General features: G+C 37.4%; 1 protein-coding gene and 1 pseudogene across 1 annotated transcript; one reads left to right on the forward strand and one right to left on the reverse strand.

Annotated features, from left to right (window-relative positions):
- Positions 1 to 5,105: 5,105 nt before the first annotated feature.
- On the forward strand, positions 5,106 to 6,257 carry LOC149239894 (protein kinase STUNTED-like). The gene is made up of 3 exons (XM_089367231.1): positions 5,106 to 5,232; positions 5,526 to 5,641; positions 5,736 to 6,257. Exons 1-3 carry the CDS (start codon positions 5,209 to 5,211, stop codon positions 5,941 to 5,943), a joined length of 348 nt encoding a protein of 115 aa, XP_089223357.1. The 5' UTR covers positions 5,106 to 5,208; the 3' UTR covers positions 5,944 to 6,257.
- Positions 6,258 to 7,378: 1,121 nt separating this feature from the next.
- On the reverse strand, positions 7,379 to 9,312 carry LOC149239895 (gibberellic acid methyltransferase 2 pseudogene; annotated as a pseudogene).
- Positions 9,313 to 25,482: the final 16,170 nt, after the last annotated feature.

Here is a 25,482-nt window from a genome sequence, read left to right on the forward strand (position 1 = left end):
ACCGCCTTGGTTGGAACTCGGTTTAATATATACATTGTCGTCTTAAGTGCTTCAGTCCACAAGGATTTAGGAAGATTGGAGCTGCTAAGCATACTCCGCACCATGTCCAATAATGTTCGATTTCTTCTTTCTGCTACGCCATTCTGGTCGGGTGAACCAGGCATGGTGTATTGGGCAACGATCCCATGCTCTTGAAGAAATTTAACAAATGGCCCAGGTGCTTGTCCATCTTCTGTGTATCTACCATAATATTCTCCACCTCTATCTGATCTCACGATCTTAATTTGCTTGCCGCATTGTTTCTCTACTTCAGCCTTAAAGATCTTAAAGGCATCTAATGCTTCGCTCTTTTTATGAAGCATGTAGAGATACATATATCGTGAATAATCATCTATAAAGGAGATGAAGTATCTCTGACCATGTGAGTCCATGTCTGGACTACATATATCAGTATGTATGATCTCTAATATGTCTGAACTCCTATTGGCACCTTTCTTTGTCTTGTTGGTCTGCTTTCCCTTTATGCAGTCCACACAAGTCTCAAAATCAGTAAAATCTAGAGTATTAAGTATTCCTTCATTTACCAATCTTTTAATTCTATCTATGGAGATATGACCTAGTCTCCGGTGCCATAATTTAGAGGAATCTTCATTAATAACACATCTTTTAGTGCCAGTGTGAACATGCATTGAATCATAAGTGACATTGTTTTGTAAATTAATGCAGTAAAGACCATTAGACAAAATACCATTCCCAACATAATCAGATTTATAGAATAGACTGAAAGATTTTTCTGAAAAGTTTAAGGAATATCCAAAAGGTACAAGCCTTGAAACTGAAATCAAGTTTCTAGAAAAACTTGGAACATAGAAGGTCTTTTCTAATTCTAAAACAAAGCCACTACTTAAAGTTAAATAACATGTTCCTATAGCTTCTACATGCGAGCCCATCTTGTTTCCTGATAAGATGCTTTGCTCACTTCCCACTGGCTTCCTTAGGTTTTGCAAACCTTGCAAGGAATTCGAAATGTGAATTGTTGATCCAGAATCAATCCACCATGTGTTAATATTAACGTTAACCATATTAGATTCATAACAAACAAACGAGATTACTTCCTTAAGTTCGGGAATGTCACAACGAATTTCAGAGAAATTTGCAGGTTGTACTACTGCATTAAAAAATCACATGCTTATGTTAAAATTGAGGCTTAATAAACTTTCATGTTTTACCAATGTAAATCATGCTAAAAAAATTGAATCTAATGACATAAAAATTGCCTGTGGGCTAAATTTTCAATTCAAACAGATTCAATAAAACTTTATGATAAAACTTATTAATTCATAACTCCTGTGGGTAGGTTATGAAATTTTATCCTAATTAATTACATAAATATAATAAAAATTCCTGTGGGATAAAATTTATTATATTCAATGTAAATCATGCTAAAAAGAATTGAATCTAATGACATAAAAATTGCCTGTGGGCTAAATTTTCAATTCAAACAGATTCAATAAAACTTTATGATAAAACTTATTAATTCATAACTCCTGTGGGTAGGTTATGAAATTTTATCCTAATTAATTAGATAAATATAATAAAGATTCCTGTGGGATAAAATTTATTATATTCAGTCTAATTAATTACAATTTAATGTCTAAATAATCTTTATGTGATCTAACCAATCAAAATATATAATTTTATTTAATTAAAGATGTTGTGGCTATTCTCTAATTAATTAAAATTATATGGATCACTAGACATTATTTTTGTTGCATAAACAAAACTTAACCAGAGAGAAAAATAATGTTTACTGAAAGGAGTAAGTCAAAATGACATTTTAATAAACTCCATATAACTGTAATAATTCTCCAGCAAAATCAAAATTAAGGTTAAAGCAGTCAGCATTACCGCAAATGACTACAAATTGCATTGCAATGCTATTGAGTTCAAAATAGAGATTCTCACAATTTAGAGTTATTTTCTTTAAGTAATACTTCAAAAGTCATCCCTATATTCATTTCCTCTAATATTTTTATAAAATGAATACAAAACCTCATATTTAAACTCCAGCCTCCATAATTAAATATAACTTCAAAATAATAAAATAATTTATACCCATAAGAATTCAATTCTTACATAACCAATCAATTTTATTTACTCTCCTTAGTCTAACTGTCCCATAATTTATTTAAGACTAATTCTTAAATTAATTACAAAATGGGCTCTAAAAATTATAAACTATTTCTTTAAATAATTTGCAAGCAAAACTGCAAATTTGAAATATTATTTATAACGCGTGTATTTAATACTTTATTTGGTTTCCTTCTATAAATTCTTTGGTTTTGTTTACTTTATTTATTTATTTCGGAAACCAGAAAAATGCATATATTCTGAAGCTCAGGTCCAATTTAAACTCCAGGACAATGGGTGTACTGACTATGGTCATTAAATTGATTCCCGTACTGACTATGGTGACTAAATTGATTCTCTGGTAGTTGTTAACCTTCAGGGAAATTTCTATTCTTAATCCTAAAACAGTGCCAGTGCTGAACAAATGCCTTCTCATTATGATAATTAGCAATTTAGCTGTCCGCATATATAAGTCAATGAATGGGTATCTCTTTGGGGAACTAATCGAACCATCACATGTTCTATCTTATAGCAGGAAGTGGTTTCAAAATCGAAACGCAGACAACCGTAAAATCTAATGTTCAATACATATGTTAGAACGTCCAGACCAAAGTGAAAACCACTGTTGTAATATGTTCTGAAGCTAAAAGTAAATAAATCACCGCAGGTTTCAAACTAATCCCTGTATCATATTATCACTATATGAACAACCTGGGTAGGTTTATGTAATTTTATGGCTCACATGAAATTTTATATAAATATATATAAATAATATTTGATAATTAGTTATCTGTATAGTGTATGGATCTTGCAAGTTGCAACCCTTACATCGGTTTATCAAATATCCCTTCGAAAACCAACACACGAGATAGGCCACAACTTCCAACTCACTTTAAAGATAACTACCTATGTCCGCCCATACGCTGTTTAAGGATGTTGACTACCTGTCTAGAGACATTTTTTAATGCGCTGTTCGAGACAGAGACTCGAAAGAAATTCAACTAAAGAATGCGTGGGAAGAGACGGCATTTTCTAGCTACAATATTACGGCTAGGATCAGAATGTTTAATAATACGGCGTCGACATTTACTTTTGAACCTAGACTCCATTTCAAAGTATTCGAATCGCACCAAGGCAGAGATAAATAAACTGCTCTGATACCAAATGTAAAAATTCTACAATTTAAACAACGATTCTATATGCAGAATAACTGAAAGAATCGTTTTAAAACTTAATGCCCAGAAATAAAAATTACCTCCAGCCATTGGTGATGTTTTGATGCAGGCCACAGTCCACTTGCTTCTTCTTCAGCACTCTAGCTTCAATCCAAGCAAAAAGAAAAGAATACAAAAATTCTGAAGGCACTTCCAAGCTCTGCTGTCTCAGCTAGATGGTGTAAAAACTGAAGGGAAATTGAGATGCAAGCTTGGGGACCAAACAGATGAATTTATAGCCAAGCTTCCATCAAGCTTCTGATAGCTATGTGTCAGATGTCCCACAGATCAAGGCAGAGAACTCCAGATGGAGTAATGGACCACTTCAGTAGCTCCCAACAATAAATTTATTAACTGCAGTTGATTTCCTTAACTTAAGAAAACCACTGCAGTTGGTTTCCATAAATTAAGGAAAGATTGCAGTTTAAATTCCATAATTGTAGGCAGCAATTGTGCAAAAATTAATGGAGCTTAACCTGACATGACCAATTTCAAAAAAAGACAAGTAAAATTCTAATTAAATTTAAGTAAAGTTCTAATTAAATTTTTTTGATATATAATAAGAAAGAAAATATAACTTCACTAATAACAACTCAATTTTGTGGCATTTTATTGATTATTGTAGTCGCAATGAATCATATAGAGGCTGTGATTTATGAAAATAATTAAATTCCAACTAAGAATGAGAATCCAAAAAAAGCATGTACAAAAACCTGCACCTAGTAAAACAAAAAATGATGCACGTTTCCTTAACGGTTATTTTTTTGGGTTAGAATTTGGTTTTTTTTTATATGTTGAACGAGTTAGTCTAACTAGGCAGAGCCCTTGGAAAAACGTCGGGCTCTTGCCATCGGCAATTCCTCCCCCTCCGCCACCATTCCACATTAATTGCTTCTGGGACAGACCTCCGGCCTGGACAGGACTCCTGCGTTAGTCATTTGAATTTTGAAAACGCCTGCCCAAATTTTAGATATTTTAATTCCTAGTTAGACTACTCTCAGAATCACAAATCTGGGATGTAGTTAGACTACTCCCTCTCAGAATCACAAATCTGGGATGTGCAGCTGGTACAAACATCGTAGCAGACCTAGATTTTGTTTTCAAAACACTCACAGATCTTTGTGAGAATGACCATCATTCTAATGCCAGGAGTTCAATGCTAGAGTTCCAGGCTTATTTCTCTGATCTGCCTTCCAATGACTTCAATGGCCTCTTCAATCTGTTGGACCGACCTGGGCATTCTCCATATTTTGTTGCGGGGTACCTGGATCCTTTTACAACGTTCTGTTTCCTTTATGGAGATCCAGTAACTGACCTATGTTCCCAGCCAGGCCAACTGTGCTCTGCAACGTCCTTACTAAAGTTACCCTCTCCAATACTTTGATCGCAGGGTGCAGAGAGCATGACCTCTTGCAATAAAGTGTTGGAGAGATTAACTTTAGTAATGAAGTTGAATTGAGCATTTTTTTGAGATCCAGTAATGACCTATCTGCCCAGACAGGCCATAACAGCTAACATTTCCACGGCCAAGATTGAATCCAAGTTTAGGGATTTAATTTCCCTTTTAACACCCGGGCTATGACCCTTGGACGACTTTGAAGCGATTATTACAAAACACTCCATTACAACCACACGGACTTCGATCAAATATGTTCCAGTTGCCCAAAGCATTATTTCTGTCAATCCAATCTAGCTCTTTCATCTGCATAAGGATTCTTTTTTCCTCTGAGATATTCCTGGCATTGCACTGAACTACCACTTGCAAAAGATTCATGATGAAAAGCAGAATAATTTGGATTGGGAGGATCGCAACTGCAAGCAGAAGCGACAGAATCGTCTCTGCCACTAGACTAGCTTTCATTTGATGAAAGTCTCTGCCATAGTATCAGTTAAAGTCTCTGCTTATGCAGTCCCTTACCAGTACAAGAATGTTATGTTGACTAGAATATGTGCACAGAACAACTTTCTAGTGTCATATGAGTGAATAGATATCTAGTCATAGATGCAGTATCCCATATGGATGACCACACATGGACTGTCTTCCATTGTTTCGTGGATTAGAAGATAAGAAGAGTCGAAAATCTCAGGGGCTAATTTTTCGCAGTTGTAGATTTTACTTTAATTAAATATATAGTGTGCGGCTCTTTATTTACATACTTAACAATTTATCTGATTTAGCAGGTGGACCTTCAATTCAAGATAGCTCATGGGTCTGTGCAAAAGGTGCTGGTAGAAGAAGCAAAACTGTATGATGCTTCAAAGGGGATTCTGGGAGCTAGTAGGCACAATGCCATAAGGTATGGCATTTCCCAACTCTTTGTGCCAGAACAAGGGATGAAGCTTGGAATTTCATAATAAACGGGCCTTGATTCATGATTTTGTTAATTTCAGGTCTTCAATGACATTAGCCAAATATTGTTTTAAGCGATTACCTTGCAGTTCTTCTGTACTGATTGTTGAAATTGGGAAGGTGATCTTTGAGAGATGCAGAACAGAGCATCTATCAGGTATGTCTGTTCCTGACAAGGCATACATGAGTGCAAGACAAGGATCCTTGATTGGTTCTTTTGTTAATATTTCGGGTATTCACTGGTATTAGGCAAATATTGTGTTAAGAAATTACCATGCAGTTCTTCTTTACTGATTGTTGAAAATGGGAGAAGGTCATCTTTGAGAGGTGTGGAAGAGAGTATCTATCAGGTATGTCTGTTCCTGACAAAGCATATTTGAGTGCAAGACAAGCACACTGATTGATTTATTGTATGTACTAATAATGAATGTGCTGAGGTTCTTGAGGCTTCTTTTAGCCTTGGCTTTCTTGTATGTTCAGTTGCAGAGAAATCTATTTATCCTTGGCTAGGATTGTTGAATCGAATACGATCGAGAATTGGAAGCAAGAACTGCGAAGCTTTAACCAGTGTTGATCATGTTCTTTGGACAGGACAGTTTTAAATCTCCCGACAGTTATAATTTCAATGGGCATGACAAGATTCTCAGTCTAGTTTCCGATCATGATGGTCTTAAAATCTTTCTTGTGAACAAGGTGATGTTTATAAATACTATTGGTCTGAAATGGAAGCGTTGAAAAGGTCATCCCATCCTCTGAAACCAGATTGCCTCCACTGCCAGTTGGATAACTAGACTTTGTTGGTAGTTACATGAAACATGCGGGATATGAAATTATAGATTCTGCTCTTCTTGTAATATGTAGCCTAGTCTCCAGAAGGAGGGAAAAGTGATTCTCATGCAAAACTTAATGGAAAATGTTCCCAAAGGAGCGAATTCTGGTGTCATTACAGAGAAAGGAGAATCACTACCAAGCCTTCCTATTCCAGAGTCTGCATCAAAACAAATGTTTGTGGTTGAATGGGCACTACAGTCTCCAAATAGGCATACACAGACAAATGGAGAGCTTCTATTGAAAGAACAGATTACGCAGAAGGTTTGCAACTATGAACATGAAGCTCGGTCTTCAAATGAGGTAGCACCAATTCAGACAATCTCTAAAGAAGGTGGGTTTCGCTGCAGTAAGCAGAATGACTCTCATCGAAAAGAAAATTATTTGGCAAGAGGTTAGAGTGCGTTTGTCGAACTAAAACCTGTAGGCATTTTACGGAGTTGCAATCTGCTACTTCCGGCGTTTCAACGGGTTGCATCTCTGGTTTTCCTCCTAGAGCTTTTAATCTCTGTGCATTTGCTTTGAATGGAAAATGTCCTTTTTGAGCGTTTTTTAATCCAGTGAATCTGCATTGGTTATGTGACATCCTTGTTCTTGGTGGGAATTTTCTTATGGTACAGAGGATTTCTTCCCGACGGACAATCAATGGGAGTGAAAATCTTGAATTCTTCAACCAAAACAGAGCAAGTGCTGCTTTCCGAAGTTGAGATTCTTATTCTATTGAAGCACACCCACATCATTATATTTTTTATCATGTAAAAATATCAAGCGGTAGTCATTTTAGGAATTACAGCGTCATGTATCGTATGGCGGAGTCTTTCATTTTCTATTTTCTGAGATTTGGTTATAGCCCTCTCTATGGAATATACATATAGCCCTCTCTGGCAAGGAGAAGCCAATGGCGGTGTTTAAGAAGCCAGAGACGCCAATGTTCCATATAGCCTCCCACAGAAACTTGCTGTACAAGAGACCAACTGTCTGGTCTGCCCATCATGCAAAAGAAGAGCACGCCTCCCGGTGCCATCTCCTGAGCTCTGCAGTTGAAAAAAGTGGTGAGGTCCTTTTCAGATTGTTTTGAATAAGCTTCTGCCACATCCTGCCTGCCTCCATTAATCCACACTCTTCCCTTATTATATAAGGGCAAATCTTTCATCACAATAGCGTGAGGCACCTGCGATAATGATAATATTACTTGGTTCAAAATTCTGAGCTATGAAAATAATGTAATCAGATAATTTAATTCGGTGTGATAATAATCTGTCAGATCTCACCTCTGAAAGCCAATGAAGCGCCATGACAGAGAAGCAGACATGAATGGTCGACCTCGGAAACAGAACGTTATAAAAGGATCCAGGTACACCCGCAACAAAATATGGAGAATGCCCAGGTCGGTCCAACAGATTGAAGAGGCCATTGAAGTCATTGGAAGGCAGATCAGAGAAATATTAGAATGATGGTCATTCTCACAAAGATTTGTGAGTGTTTTGACAACAAAATCGATGTCTGCTACGGTGTTTGTACCAGTTGCACATCCCATATCTGTGATTCTGAGAGGGAGTAGTCTAACTAGGAATTAAAATATCTAGAATTTGGGTGGGCGTTTTCAAAATTCAAATGACTATCGCATTAATGCAAGTCCAGGGTCGCGTTAGTGTTTTCTAGTCCAGGGTCGCGTTAGTGTTTTCTAGTGGAGGCTGGAGTCTTTTCCAGGCCAGAGGGCTATCCCACAAGCAATTAATGTGGAATGGTGGCGCAGTTGGAAGAGGGCAGAGGAATTGCTGATGGCCGGAGCCGGAGGTTTTTCAGTGTGGCCACAGAAACCGGGCAATTCCTCCGCCTAGTTAGACTACTCTTATGTTGAATGTTTAGTAGTGGTCTGTGCTGATAGTGATCTTAATGTCGCATCCCCAAATAGTTATGTTTAATTAATAACCTAGTTGTTAAAAGGAAAGAGGTCAAGAAAAAAGATTTAGTAAAAGTAATTACGCCATGAGGTGTTTCCATTTGAAATCAATTCCCTAAACTGACACTCTACACAGTTTGACACCGCTAGATCATTTGTTAGACAATTCAAATATTTTCACTCGTTCTATTTCACCACAGACTCTTACCTAAATTATCAACCGCCTTCAACCGCTGAACTATTAGTTGATTTCTTTATTTCCACAGTCTGCCTTCCTTCTGCTTGAACTGGGAGGTCATTGAACATCCTCGTCAAGTGCAGCACACAAGTGGACGAGACAATCTCCATGCTCTTCGACTACATGAAGACTGGCGATTGCATTTTCGACGAGGGGTAAGGTAGGTCGTTGGGAAGGAGTTTCTGGTGCCTGATTCCTGAAGTTTGCTCGTCTCTTACCGTAATGAACAATTTTGTTTATTTTCTCATCTCTTACCGTAATGAACAATTGCTTTTATTTTCTCGTCTCTTACCGTAATCATTCTCCTCATTTTTATCATTTTCTACGTACCATGGCAGTGGATGAGTAAGGCTTTTTCTTTGCTTTCAATTTATTGTGCTCTTGAGCTTCATGGTAGTACCACGGGAAAGGGGTAGGAACTATTGGATCCAACTCCTAAAAGGTTGATGAAGCCATTGGAAAATGTTACTGCAGAACCCAATCAGGGCATACAGACCATATAAAACCAACGACCATGATAGCTGGACAACAACGTCTCCAGAAAATTAATTGTCAATATTTCAGCTTTGAAGCAGAATATTCTCGAAAGCATATGCTTGGGTTTTGGGGAGTTTATGCTCTTCATTCCAGCTTTGTCATTCTCCGTCATTGTCGCGTTTAGATCACCTAACGATCCAGTTAGGTTGTGGACTCGCAACAATGGCTAAGGGACTTGGTTTGTTCTCTGGCATTGGCAAGAAAAGCCGAGGTCTCTTTTAGAAGGATTTCTTCATTGATCAAAAGTTTAATCTAACACCTATACTCCCACCGGATTGGTCTTTACATCCACTGGTACCAAGAAAAGGGAGTTTTTTCTTGGTGATCTCATGACAGAGTTGAAGAATAAAAATGTTACAAATGATATTAAAGTGGACACAAACTCCAATTTATTTGCACCTATGACAATAGATGAACCCACTAGAGGATTGAAAGCTATTCTTAGCAAGATATATGTGCAACAGCCAATGTGTTTCTTGATTATGTCTTAATTCGAAGTCTTGGTTAATGGATTAGAGTAACACTACAGTGATTAACTATTACCTCAATGAAAATATAAAATTCATTCAACAATTTTGAAGGAAACTTTATTTTTACATGGAGTGCTTTGAAAGGAAAATTAGAACCAAGGAGCATGAGCTAACTAATTAGTATCTTTTTTGAAGGATGTTCTATGTTAAAACATTATTAGTTAAAAGTGAACTCATGAATATTTTTATTTGGAAATGCATTTGAATTTCCAAAGAAACTTTAGTCACTTGTTCGTGGGTTGTTGATATCATCAATTGGAAAGGATTTGGTATCGTAGTCTAGGCTCATAGACCTTTCTAAGATTCAATAACTAAATGGTTCCATATTCATTATTCAAATTTACTATACTTATGGTAGATTATGGCAATCTGAGATTTTCAACATCCTTGAGTTCAAAAGATTCATATTTTGGCTTCAACTTGATCTTCTTATAATTTATCAATTGGAAAGGATTTGGTATCGTAGGCACTCGCTCATAGACCTTTCTAAGATTCAATAACTAAATGGTTCCATATTCATTATTCAAATTTACTATACTTATGGTAGATTATGGAAATTTGAGATTTTCAACATCCTTGAGTTCAAAAGATTCATATTTTGGCTTCAACTTGATCTTCTTATAATTTATCCAAAATCATTTGAGGCAAGTCACTATGATCCTATGATCCGATCCACAACATACTAATCAAAAACATAATGATACAAATGTTTTCTAGAGTTTGAATTGGGGGAACAAGGTAAATGGATATGAATGAAACCCAACAAAGCTATATCAATTGAAAGAAATCTTGAATCCAAATAAAGTTGGCATATACAAATAGGGTGTGGATAAATTCCAACCATTCAGGTACGCAAATACTTCAAACACAAGAGTTTCAATTGCAAATACATATGGATGTCTAACCAAAAGACCAAATTAGGTTCTTCTAGTCAATAATTGCTAAGGATAGAGATATTAGCTATCTCTACATTGCATTCCTTGGAAACTACACTAAATAACCAAAAAGAGAGAACCTTGTATTGTGGATACTCTTGTCATGTCAACTATGCAATTCTTGAGACCCCCTTCTTTAACTAAGATCCAAAATTATACTTACACCCTTTCGCAACATATGGTGACACTTTCACTGTCATTGTGGAAGAGTAACAATTTAATGTTACTCTTTCCTAGCTATTGTCTTACGGCCCAACTACTGCCTTATGGCGTTTCCATTGCAACATTTGGTGCAGTTGCTAGTTAAGGAATTAAATTAATTAAACATAAAAAGGATTTAAATTGAATTAAACATAACAAATTTAAAGCTATAATAACATGCCGCTAATAATAAGGAGGGAAGAGGAATTTTTAATTGGGATTAGGCGAGATGGGTATACTATATTTAATTAAGAAAAAATAAGAAAAAAATATAAATTAAGAATGGGGAGATGGAAATTAGGCATAGGAATAAAGAATACAAATTAATTTGACTATTATTAATTTGTTTTTTTGTAAGTTTGGTGGGACTACATCTTCATTATGTTTAATATATCACCCTGATCAGGGTGGGGAATTGAACCGGTGACTTCAGATCAAGGGGTGCCTTAACAGAGGACCCGATCACTGTTTATCCAAGACCCTATGGACTTGATTATTATTAATTTTATTTTATTAATTTAGACTTATTTAATTTGAATATTATTAATTTAATTTAAATATTATTAATTTAAATTAATTTAAGAATACAAAAAGGAAGGAAGGGAAGATGAAGAAGAAAAAAGAGGTGGAGAGGGGGAAGCAGGGTAAGAGCAGATTATTAAGAGAGGTGGTGTATCAGGAGGTTCCAAGAATGACTTAAGATTATAATCATCTTCTCTATTAAATTTGTTAGGGTGTTTTTCTATTTTGAGGACTTCCCTAATGATTATGGAGTTGTAAAACGAAACACGAGGCAATATTATGAATTGTTTAAAGCAAATCAAATGTTTAGAGTTAAACAAGTCCTCAATAATGGCAAACATCGAAAGGCATAGATTATTTGGTATCAACAATGCGCTATTTAGGGCGAGCTTTGAAGGGACACCCGGTCTGGCCAATGTATGACTTACGGCATGAACAAGGAATCTAGTACACCCTTGAACTTAGCATGGGGTCAAATTTATCTTTCACTGACTTGAACATCTAATTCAAGGTTTTATGGGGTTTAAAAATGGTCTTAATTTTATTTCTTAATAAGATTTTAGCAATAAGGTCAGTGATCCCTTTAATGTAAGGGAGAGAAGATTGGCCTTGAGGAGAAGAGGCAACAAGGCCATGAGAATTGACCCATCCCTTTCTCCAATTGTGGTTAACATCTTTATGGAATTTTTCGAGGCCAAAGCTCTAAACTCTTGGCATAAAAAACCTAAATGTTGGAATTTTCCTTAACGCTTGCTTCACTGATTTCAATTTTGTTTCCCACACATAAATAGGTGATCCAATAACTGGAAGCCTCCATGTTCGCTTGATTAAATGCACAATTCCATCTTCCTTTAACCATGTAGGATTAAATTTGAATGAAGTTGGGCCTAGATCTTCCATATGATCAATCAACAAAGGGATCGATCGGTGGTCAAACTCACCTTATATCATGATTGTAGAAATACAATTTAGCCCCTTATGAAGTTAGTTGTTGTGTATTAGAAATTGATCTAATTGTGCTGCTATATGACTATCCCTGCTCCTTCAATTCGTCCAAGTTATTTACCTCTTTTAGAGGGAATATCCACTAAACCCCACTCATTTAGCAAACCTTTCATTCTCTCTCTAAATGGATCATGAACTGGGCATCCCTGTCTCTCCTCTGAGGACCCGATGATAATATTAAAATCCCCTCCTATGATGCAGTTGATATGCCATAATCTCTCTTTAAGAGAGATTAATAAGTCCCAAAATTATGACTTTTCCCTATATAAAATTGGTGCATATACATTTATGATAGAGATCTACTTGTCCGTGTCTTTTATTTCCAAAATCACAACGACCCAAAATTGAGATTTAATATAATATATCAACTTAAACTAGATATTTCACCAAAATGTACCTAATTTTCTATAGGCTCCCCTAGAACATAGTGTGACTCCATTGCTATCTCGCCAGAAAGTTTTAGCTGCATTGATAGCTTTTATTTCTTCCAGCTTGGTTTCCTGGAGTAAAAGAATCCAAGGGCACTCCTGTTTCACCATATCCTTGACAAATAGGAGTTTTATGGGGTTTCTCAAACCCCCTATATATTCCATGACAAGATATTCATCATTTTCTAGGAGGATTTTCAAGATTACCTCCTCCTCCTTCTAGTGATTGCAATCCTTTAGATGCTATTGGATAAAGTATCTCAATTTTACCAACTGATTGTCCATTATTTTACTATGTTTTTCCTCTAATTCCTGAGTGGTACTCTTCAGAGGCCTCCCCTTCTATTTCTTGTTGCTCTCCGTCTCTTGGCTACTGACCCCATCCGCCCAACGTAGCGTTTGTGCCATGTTGCTTGTTATTGTTCTCGAGGATTCTCCTTTGCCCTTGTCTAACATAAACCCTTCAACATTCCCATATCTGATCGACAAGCTGCCATTATTGCCTGCCAATGCATTTTGAGTCTTATTAAGGACCAGATTCAAGGGGTTGAAAATATGTTTTTTTTTTTTCTCGATGTCTGGTACTTCCTCTGAATCTTTTATCTCTCCATCTTCTTTATCTAGATTCACTACTTCCTCTTCAAAAACCCCTTTCCTTTTGTTTGGGTTGGTTTCTTCTTCATTTTCAACTTGGGTCTGTTAAACTTCAAATGGGTTTGTCGATGATGAGGCCACATTTTTACCTTATGTAGTTTGGGGCTTAGTTGCTACTGATTTTCTTTTATTCCCTCCTCGCCTTTGAGTTTGTCATTGTTTCTTTTTTCATATAGGCAGATCCACCCCTTTACTTGCTTGGGAATTCTTACAATCTCTTGCAAAATGGCCATATTCATAGAAGAATCAACATTTTAATTGTAACTGCTCATAGTTTAGACTCTGGAAATGATTCCATACCCCCTGGGTGAGCTTGATTTCTAAATGAAACTGCTTCTCCATATCTACCTCCACAAATAACTTGGCACATGAAAATAGAGATCCTTTAGGTTCAACCCTATCGATATATTTTCCCACCACATTTCATATAGCTTGCAAACAATTTTCACTCCAACATGAGAGAGGGAGTTGTGGAAGTTTAACCCATACATGGACTTCATTCAAAATATCTTCATCTAAATTAAAGTCTAGTGACCATTTATTCAAGTACATACCTTGGGTTTCAAAATAATAGGGTTCGTTTTAGAAGATCTGATCTTTGTCCTCCTTGTATTCGAACAAGAAACCAAAGAAGTCGTTTTTGCATGTGTATAGTCCAATATTACCCTTCACCATTGGCTTTGAAGTCTTATCTAACCATATTTCCATGGATCGAGGGGATGACCACATTCTAGTGAACTTTCCAACCAGAGCTTGATCTGAAAAGGCCAGGGTTGTTCTTTGAAATCAAGTAGAGAGAGCCATCGAAGGAATGGCTTCAGCGTTCTTCACAAACTTTGCTTACGCTTCTCTACTTTTGGGATTTTTTTGATAGAGCATTTACAAGAGCTTGGAAGGTCGAGGCCTTGTCTAGCAATGGGAGAGCCCCCCTCCAAGGATGCCATAGTAAGGTCGATCTAGGGTCTTTACAGAGGTTGGGAGTGACATTATGTATAATTAACATTATTTAATTGTTTGTAATTGTCATTTTTTTAGTTTTAATTAATTAATTTTAAATTTTCTTATTCCAGTTTTTATTTTTAAATAATTTTTTATTTTAACTCGTGTATAATGTTTTATTTTTTTATTTAATTATTTTCCATCTTTTACAAAATTACATTTGATTTTTTTTATTTTAATTTTCTTTCATTTTTTATTCTAAGTAATTTATTTTTATTTTATTATTTTGATTTTTTTTTTTGGTTAAAGTTGGTTTTAATTTTTTTAACCAATATTTTATTAATTTGTTATTTTTACGTGAATTATTATTTTCGAAAAAAAACTCAATTGTTATTATTTTTTGACATAAAAATCATCAAAATTTGCTATTTTTTCAACTTTTTGTTCAATTTTTCCATAAAAATCCTTTATTTGACATGTCAGTTTTAGCAAATAGGTCCTAAAATGTGTATTTTTAATTATATCTATGTGCAAAATGTAATTTTTTTTGTCAAGTGTTTAAAATTGTTATTCTTTTAGTGACAAGTATTTAATTGGTATTGATGTATTAATTAACGATACATAAATATATAAAAAATGCTAACTTCAAAATATTTTTTTTCTTCAACTTTGAAAAAAAATTGAAAAGTCATTACAAAAAGGCATTGCAAAGAAAAACAAAAAACACAAACTTGAAAAACCCTTAAAAAATAATTGTTTTAGGAAGAAAGAAGAAGAAGAAGACAATTTGAAAAATGGTTAAATAACCAACATCGAAAAAAAGTGTGCATACTTGATCCGAATCGGATCCACAAAAGACTGTCAAGAACCTTGATTGTATCGAGTTGAACAAATCCTTGAAAATTCCAAAACAGAGATCAAAAACGCCTTGAACCAGTGGCAATGGCCGCCAACGTAGAACGACGAGGACCTTGGTCAAAGTGCGCTGACCAAGGCCTATGGAGACTGCGCAGGAGTGAAAGCAGCCCCTCATGGCCCCGGATTGGGAAAAGGAGGCGATTTTGATGCGCGATAATCACGCATCGCTGGGAAAACAGGGCCAAAGTGGAAGAGCCTTAAGCAGTCGATCGCGTTGGGAGCCAGAGAACCGCGGGCAGGAAAACAAAAAGCGCTAATGGACAAAAGCGGGACCCGCACTCTGGAAAACTGGTTGTATTGATCGGGGCGCCCTTGAACAGTAAAAGGTTTTGGAGGAGAGCGGAGCAATCCCACTCAGTGATCGACACATGGCAGCGGAGGTGAGAGAAAAACTGACATTGATCGCGCGCTATCGGTCGAGCAAGTCAACCGTGCTCGACGTGCGTATGACGTTGGATCTAGAGGAGCCCAAATCGGACGGCTGAGATTGCGCCCGATGGAGGAAGCGGAATCGACAAGGGATTAAGCCCAGTTCTAAAGAGAGTTGGAGTCTGTTTGACCACCATGGTGGAGAAAGAATGCATACACGACGTAACAGAAGAAACGAACTGACGAAGCGTGCTGGCACCAGTTAGATGGAGACACATGGCCACTGCCTGAGAAGCGCAGTTGCAGAAGGTGAATCGCTGCAGGCGGGAGAGGAACCAACAAGCATAGGGATCGAATGACTAAAGCCATGAACAGAGACAGTCGAAAAGGGGGAGAAAAAGAGAGAGGAGAAGAGTTAATTGGAAACCCGAATTGAGAGGAGTCCAAGTAACTAAGAGAGATAGTGAACACAGAGAGCAGTAAAGCCAAGCAGAGGAGACAGAGGGTCGAGCTGACCACAGGCAGCATCGAGCACCAGAGAGCTTGAAGATTCAAGCCTTCCCATAGAGGAATCTGTCCGGACTGAGCATCACATTTGGCTCTTTCCACTGTAGACCAAGGGTCACAAAGCTGGTAGGAAGAAAAAGAGTCTGTGAACTCTGAGTGGCTTGGGGAATCCAAGAACCACCCTGCCAAGCAAAATCTGCTTCGGGAGAACTCATATTGAGTCCCTGTATTGTAATTTCTCTGCTATAAGACACAATAAAACAAGGCCACCACTGAAGCTGGACCGAAGACGTAGCCCTGGAGAATAGGGTGAACTCCTTATTAAAAATTGTTTGTGTCTTTGTGTTGCTTACTGTATTTCTCTACTGTCTTTCCACTTATTTTCTGTGTATTGGCAATCTGATCGATCCATTGTTTCAATAACACAGAACACACACACCAGCACATGGGTCTGTAATACCTTTTTGTTTAATAAATCTTCAACTGAGGTCACTCATAGGGTGATTATCAGATGAATACTTAAGACATAAGAGAATTTACAGTGTTAAAAATATTCCACCCCCCTGCCTCCCTAAAATAAAAGTTGATGTAGCATCAACGTTTTTGAAAATTAAGATGAAAATCACCAACGGATTTTAAAATAAGTCTTGTAAAATGTTGGTGATTTTCATCTGGATTTTAAAATTAAGCATGGGCATATTTTTAAAATGTTAGTGATTTTCATGTTGATTTTGAAAAGTGTTGATGCAACGTCAAACCATTTTTTTGGTGGGGGACAAGACTTACTTTTCAAAAATGTTGAGGATTTTCATCTTGATTTTAAAATAAGTCTTGTCCCCACCCAAAAAAATGGGTTGACATTGCATCAACGCTTTTCAAAATCAACATAAAAATCACTAAAAATTTAAAAATATGCCCATGCTTAATACACAATAAAACTTGAAGTGTTAAAAATGTGCTCCAAACGAAAGGTTTATGCTGCATCAACACTTTTTGAAATCAGCATGAAAATCATGATTTTTTGCGGCCTCTAAAAAAACAAGAACTCAGTACAATTCTTGTTAAGTTGGTAACTTTGATACCCTAGTTAAGAGTTGAAGAAGTCAAACTTAATCACAAGCTATAGTGTGGTGTTATAACGAGACCACTAGAAGGAAAAGGGTTTCCATTCTATTTGATTACATTTTGTTCCATAAATGAGCAAAGTAGCTAAAAGTGGATATAGAGAGAGAAAATAGGGAGGATTTGTGCATTGTAGTAGCCCATGAACCACAAGACTCACTTCTTTGTACTTACATCCATCTTTCCAGTCATAGAAAGAGAGCAAAGTGGGCTCACATTCCAATTGGGTTTTCTCCTAAAAGTGTTTCCTAAGTTATATCTTGTGTTAATTTGTTGTTGTGGTTTTTCTTTCACTATATTTTCTACATAATTATAATTTGCATGCACACACAATAAACAATAATTTACAAATCTAGAAATCTAAGGAGAAATAAACCCTCATTGTGTAGATTTCATATTTTCAAATATATTTTAGTATATCTATTATGATGAATTGTCGAGTGGAATATCCATGGCGGTTTATGGATCATATTGGTATCATAGCATATTTCTTTGGGTATATTATAGGGAGTTTTAGGGGGATTCATATTGGTTAAGCAAAAAATTGCAAATCCTTAGTGTTAGGATATTCCGACACAGAGGATATAGTTAAGTTCAACTTGGTCTAGTATAGAGTTAGGTTAGAGTTAGGTAAAGTGTGTTTCTTTACCGTTGTACATTTTGTAACTTACAATCCGACAGTCACGATATGTAGTGATCTGACGGTTCACTCTCACCTCGGTATTACCGACACTTGATCCGTGGCTTGACACTCGATTGGTCCATGAGTTCTATTTAAAGCGCATGGAGGGTCATTGTTCGGGTAATCCGTGCATGAGAGAAGCTTATGTAAATTTTCATTCTTTGATTAATAAATTCCCTGTAGTACCCACGTTGGGACAGGCCGTGGACTGTTTCCCTCCTTGCACTTTGAGGGTTTTAACCACGTCAAAAATACTAGTGTATTGATTTGAGATCTGGTTGTGAGCGGTGTCCTTTTGGTGTTCTTTCTTAGGAACCTACCCTGTAAATTCCTACATGGTATCAGAGCTATTTGAGGGCCGCGTTCGTTGGTGATCCAAATCTGAAGCCGGTAGAACTGCATGCGGCTGTCGTTTCCTAGATCTGCTGTTTCTAACTGCTTTCGGGCCGAGAGGACTGCTCTGTTGCGTTCGGAGCATCTTTTCCAGTGAGGAACCCCTTTCGTTTCACGCGAAAAGGTTTCCGGTAGCCCTAGCTGCGTCATTTTTTCAGATCGGGAGGTATACAGTGTTTTTTTGCAGTTTACTGTTATTTTCTCTCTGCTTATTTCAGTCTCAGTTTATTTAGCCTTTTTTTTAACCGGATCTATACCTTTCATTTCTGCGTATGCTCTTTGCCCTGCGACTCTGTGCGATCTGGGCAAATCAGAAACAGAAAGGAAGGATTTTTCTCATGCGTATGCTCTTTTCCCTGCACCTTAGTGTGATCTCGGAAAATCAGAAACATTGAGAAAAATATTTAGTATTTCGGCTAAAGCTAACTTTGAGATTTTTTTTATATTTCTAGTTTTTTGGCTAAAGCTAACTTCGAGCCGCAAGGTTCGTTTTTCTTTGCATATTCGTGTTGGGTTTTGTGTTTTGTGTTTTGTAGGGAAAAAGAGCTTTCTCAAGGAAAGCACGCAAACCAAGGCCCCCCCCCTTCTCTCTCTCTCTCTCTCTCTCTCTCTCAAATTTTTTGTATAGATCAATTGGTTCAAAGCTATTTTAAGAGAGTAGAGGTCTTGGGTTCAAGTCTCCATTTTGTGGGGGCGGATTTTTTTCATTCCCACACATTCGCGCACTTTGCCGACAACGTCAACAATTTTTTTTCAAAAAGCCATAACTTCTTCATCCGGAAGTCTTTTTCAGAGCCGTTTTTTTTTTAAACCGCCTATTTTTTCGAGATCTATCCATTAGAACACTTACTTTCAGCATATTCAGCTTCAATTTTTTTTAAATGGAAAGTCCATGCCAAGTCATTCTTGACAGCACTAACTACTTCCAATGGGTAGCCTACATCGAAGATTTACTTAGAAGTAAAGGTCTCTTCAGAATAGCCACAGACCAAGAGAAGAAACCAAAAGATGAAGACAAGGCGGCAAAATGGGAAAATAGACAAGATCAAGCACGTGGTTTGATAGGGATGTCTATTTCTCCTGATCTTAGATTCCACATTGCAGAACTTGAGACTCCTCATGAAGCATTAGAAAAACTTGCTAAAGTTTTTGGGATTAAAAATGAAATTAGAGCCCATTAACTTGAAAATGAGCTGCTTACTTTGGATCCTAATAATTTTTCTTGCATTGAAGATTTCTTGTCCAAATTCAAGACCCTTAGATATCTCTTGGAAGGTGTTAAAGTTAAGAAAGAAGATGGTAACCTTATTTATTCCATCCTTACTAAGTTGGGACCAGCCTACTCTGTATTTGTTTCCACTTTCCATTCTACAAGGGAAGCTTTCATTTGTCAAGGACAAGACTACAAGGCCCCTTCCTTTGACTCCTTTTGTGATTCCTTAATAAGAGAACAAGAAAAAATCTTACACCTTGGTCTTCTTAATCTTGGAAACTCTTCCACGAAAGCGTTAGCCGCCCAGCAGCAACCAAATTCAAAGAATCCTAAGAAGTCATATCCTCAAAAGAATGGTCCTAAACCATCTCAGCCTCAAAATGAAAGATCATTTCAGCAAAATGATAAGACCAATAAAAACAAATGGAAGAAGACTGATAGACATTGTAACTTTTGTAATCGAGACAGCCACTTAGAATCTAAATGCTTTAAGAAGATGGAAGCCTTGGAAGCCGCAATGAAGAAACATAACATCCATGTGGAGCCTACTTCAACTTCAACTTCCGGAATGGCACTTTCTGCATGTCATTGTCAATCATCTCAGTCTGGTTATGCATTAAATGTATCTTCTTCTTCTTCTCATTCTCATGAGTGGCTCATTGATTCTGGAGCCTCTTGTCACATGGCCAAAAACCAAGCCATGTTTTCTTCTTTAAATGATTGTAACACCAAAAATATATATATTGGTGATGATAGATCTCTTAATGTTGTAGGGACTGGAACTGTTCATCTAGACAATGGTCAGTTTAATGATGTATTATGTGTTCCAACCTTATCCTGCAACCTTCTATCTGTCTATCAGATAACTCATTCAGGTGAAGGTAAAATTGTTGAATTTTCACCTCATGATGTTGTAATCAAGGATCTAAAAGATCCTAAACAGATTCTAGCTACTGGTCTTGCTGATGATTCCAAAAGGTTGTATAAGTTTCACAACTTTGGGTCATCAAATCTTCCCTCAGTATTTGTTGCTCATAATGATGAAGTGAGCAAACTTTGGCATGAGCGATTTGGTCACTTAAACTATCGCTCCCTTCAGCATCTATGTAAAGAAAATATGGTGACAGGTCTTCCTATGGTATCTTGCAGAGATGGTGTTTGTTCCGTATGTGTCCTCGGAAAACATCATCGGGACAGTTTTGACAAACGTGCCTCTTGGCACGCCTCAGCCCCTTTACAGCTTGTGCACAGTGATTTATGTGGTCCTCTTCCTGTTGCTTCATTCTCTGGCTGCAAGTACTTCTTAACCTTCATTGATGATTTCTCCAGACGCACTTGGGTATACTTCTTAAAACTCAAGAGCGAAGTATTTAACACTTTTTTGGCCTTCAAAGCCTTTGTTGAAAAACAATCTGGACATCAAATTCTTAAGCTAAGAACTGATAATGGTGGAGAATATGTTAAAAACACATTCATCAACTTTTGCACCGAAAATGGAATTCAAATGCAACTTACTGTTCCATACACTCCACAACAAAATGGTGTAGCTGAAAGAAAAAATCGCACCTTAAAGGAAATGGCTAATTGTATGCTGCAATCTAAAGGACTCAGTCTTAGTTTTTGGGCCGAAGCAATTAATTGTGCAAATTATATAATCAATCGCACTCCTACTAAGGTTCTAGAGAATATCACTCCGGCAGAAGCTTGGAGTTCCATTAAACCAGATGTAAGTCACTTTTGTGTGTTTGGAAGTGAAGCATGGGCCCATATTCCAGATGAAAAGCATAAAGCTTTAGAACCTAAGAGTGAGAAATGTACTTTTGTTGGATATTCTGAAGATGTAAAAGGTTATAGACTTATTCCATTTAAGTCCAAAAATGTTATCACTAGAAGAGATGTAAAATTTGATGAAAATAAATCGGCCTGCGAGCCTAGTCCGGCGGATGTGCCACCTCTTCCTATCTCTTCTACTTTTGAAAACATTTCTTCTTCAGATGATGAAAGCGAGGATGATAATCCTCCCCCACCTTCTCAGGATCCTCAACTTTCAAGATGGGTCCGTGCTACTCGGGATGCAGCAGGTGAACTTGCCGGTGATCCTACAGATCAACGACGTACACGTTCTCAGTTTGAAAGAGCCTCTTCTTTACTGGCTCAAGCTCCAGTAAATCATGATCCTGACACTTTTGCAGAAGCTTCAGGCCATCCACATTGGGAAGCAGCTATGAATGAATAATATCATTCATTAATGACAAATGATACATGGGATATTGTTCCTCTACCAAAGGGACGCAAACTTGTTAGATGTAAATGGGTTTACAGAACCAAGTATGGACCAGATGGGAAAGTTGATAAACATAAAGCTCGTCTCGTTGCTAAGGGCTTTCACAGGTTGAAGGCATTGACTACACTGAAACCTTCTCCCCTGTTGCCAAAATGAACTCTATCTGCCTTGTTCTTTCCCTTGCTGCCTCTTTAAAATGGGAAGTCCATCAGATGGATGTTAAATCTGCCTTCTTGCATGGGGACTTGCAGGAAGAAATCTATATGGAACAACCCATTGGCTTCATACAAACAGACTCCAGCCTTGTTTGTCGACTTAAGAAATCCCTTTATGGCCTCAAGCAAGCTCCTCGGGCTCGGTATGCCAAAATGGATAGCTTTCTTTTAGAATCTGGCTTTTCTAGGTGTCATTCTGACAATACTGTCTACACCAAGAAAGTGGGCAACTCTCTTATCATCCTTGTTCTTTATGTTGATGATCTTATTCTTACTGGTAGCGATCCCAACCTTATAAACCATGTGAAGTCCAGCCTTAAAAAGAAATTTGAAATGACAGACTTAGGACACTTACACTATTTTCTCGGTCTTCAAGTCTTGCAATCCCAAGAGGGTATTTTCCTTTCCCAATCCAAGTATGCTTGTGATATTCTTCGTCATTTTCACATGGAAGACTGTAAGCCAGCCCCTTCTCCCTTTCATTCTGGAGTCAAACTTTCAGTCTCTTGTACTTCTCCTGAAGTTGATGCTACCTTATACCGTCAACTTGTCGGAAAACTCTTGTATTTAACCCATACTCGTCCTGATCTTTCCTTTGTTGTTGGCCTTGTTGCTCGTTTTATGCAAAACCCCCGTGAAAGTCATTGGAAAGCAGCTAAAAGAATACTTCGTTATGTTCGAGGTACAGTACAGTTTGGGATTCATTACAGTGCCAAAGCAGCTCCTCTGTTAGTTGGTTTCACTGATTCTGATTGGGCTGGTGACCCTGATGATCGGAAGTCTACTGCCGGTTATGTCTTCACTCTTGGTTCAGGACCTATTACATGGGCTTGTAAGAAACAGGCTGCCATTTCTCTTTCGTCAGCAGAAGCAGAGTATCGTGGTGCCGTGGAAGCTAGTAAGGAAGCCTTGTGGCTTCGTCAGATCCTATCAGAGTTTGGCTTTGAGCAGCAGCATCCAACCACACTTTGGTGTGATAATCAAAGTGCCATTCAGCTATGCAAAGATCCAGTCCAGCATCAGCGCAGCAAACACATTGAACTACACATGCACTTCATCAGAAAGCTCATTCATGACCATGTTCTTGAAGTGCAATGTTGTCCAACAGATGATCAGGTTGCAGACATCTTCACAAAGGCTCTCACAGAGGCGAAGTTCACTAAACTTCGATATATGCTTGGAGTTCAAGAAGTTGTCACTAAGGGGGGATAGGCTCTAGTGCCTCCTTCCTTCTCCTATTGTGTCATATTTGTAAATCCTTCAATCCTATCCCAAGTTGTTCTTAAGGGGGGATGTTAGGATATTCCGACACATAGGATATAGTTAAGTTCAACTTGGTCTAGTATAGAGTTAGGTTAGAGTTAGGTAAAGTGTGTTTCTTTACCGTTGTACATTTTGTAACTTACAATCCGACGGTCACGATATGTAGTGATCCGACGGTTCACTCTCACCTCAGTATTACCGACACTTGATCCGTGGCTTGACACCCGATTGGTCCATGAGTTCTATTTAAAGCGCATGGAGGGTCATTGTTCGGGTAATCCGTGCATGAGAGAAGCTTATGTAAATTTTCATTCTTTGATTAATAAATTGCCTGTAGTACCCACGTTGGGACAGGCCGTGGACTATTTCCCTCCTTGCACTTTGAGGGTTTTAACCACGTCAAAAGTACTGGTGTATTGATTTGAGATCTGGTTGTGAGCGGTGTCCTTTTGGTGTTCTTTCTGAGGAACCTACCCTGTAAATTCCTACACTTAGTCATGCCGACAAATATGTGAATAATATAGAACACAAAATGGTTAGAATGGTGGTAGTTATCTCTGAAGAGAGAGAGAGAGAGAGAGAGAGAGAGAGGGTGGCTATGCGCATTTGCAAAAAATGTTACAAGAGGCTAAAGAATGGAATTTTAACATAAATAAAGAATCTTAGAGGTACAAAGCGCTAGAAGATGAAGTTCTAAAAGGTTTGTTGGGCTAGTAGCTCGAAAAGACACTAGTTTTCCCAGAAACAAATTGGCGACTCCATTGGGGAACGATTAGATGTTTGTTTGTTGTTATTGTTTGTTTTATAAACTATAGACAGAGCCTGAAGTTAGCCAGGTAGCCTTCGAACTGCTCTTGCTTTGCAATTGCATAGTAGATGAATGCTGCTTCAGTCAATCTCTGGTTTAGTTTATGAATTAAACATTTGACTTACAAGCATTCTAGATGCCCTTTTGGTAGCTCAGTAACCTCTCAAGACATTCCTCTGTACTTTGCTCTTTACTGTCCATCATAGCTTAGCTTAACTCATTGAAAATAGCTGCACATCTGAGCCAAAACCCACTTCAGTTGCGCTCCCTGGCCCATCGCACTGTCTATCACTGTAAACCAGTATGCATCGCACCTCCCGAGTGTGTAAAGTGCGATGCATCCCTGTTTCTGTGAAGCCCAGGTGTGATGACTGACTGAACCTATTTCCATTCTAGAAATTGGGGGTTTTTGTCCTTGTTTTCAGTTTTGTTTAGTTGTTTTGCTACTTATGAACAGTGCCTCCTTACTGAAGCCTGCTTGCATCACATAGATCAGCCTCCATTGATTAGGATTAGTAAAAAAAATTGTATTTGTTCATCATTTACAATCCTTTGTCGAAAAGTTGTTTAAATCGATTTGTCGCTTTGATGCAAAAAGTGTCGTAATTGTCGTTTTGTGTTGAAAAGAGAAGTGTCGTGGATTCTTCCTTCCCTAAATAGTCGATTGAACTTTTCGTCATGTATTTGGTTTGATTTATTGATATTCGAAGTGACGAAAGCATTGTTTTTATTCAAAATTGAAAAGTGTCATTTAGTCTTCCTTTCTCTTTTGAAGAAGAAATAGTCGAAATGTCACTTTGAAAGAAATATTTCAGATCTTTGTTGCATTTAGTTTTCCTTTTTGGCATTTTTCACATTAAGGAGAACGAAAACAAATACATGCATTTGCATTTTGCATTTTTAGTTTGTGTGCAAGAAATGATTTAGGAAAATGCACTAGTGTGTGTTTTTTGCTCTTTGCTTGAAAGAATTGTAATCTTCTTTCCCTAGTAGCTAAGATTTTCATTGATCAAAATAAACAAAGATTGTTTATCATTGTAGATTGCATTTTAGGAATTTCAAATCATCATCACGCGGTGAACCATTGAAAGGCAAACTTTAAACAAGATCAACTCTAAAATAAATTTCAATGAACCTAACAACGCTTTGGAACTTAACGCAACACATCTAGAGGTCTAGGCTAGAGACGTGTTCCGACGTCGTAAAAACTAGTAACTATCATTTTCATTGAAGGTTGGGTGATTCCTCCTCCTTGATACGACAAGTGCTAGCACGGACTTGCGCTCCCCGTATC

The sequence above is a fragment of the Pinus tabuliformis genome, chromosome 8 (genome assembly GCF_031772625.1).
Source record: "Pinus tabuliformis cultivar Carrire ecotype Pingquan chromosome 8, CPIR1, whole genome shotgun sequence".
Lineage (NCBI taxonomy): Eukaryota > Viridiplantae > Streptophyta > Pinopsida > Pinales > Pinaceae > Pinus > Pinus tabuliformis.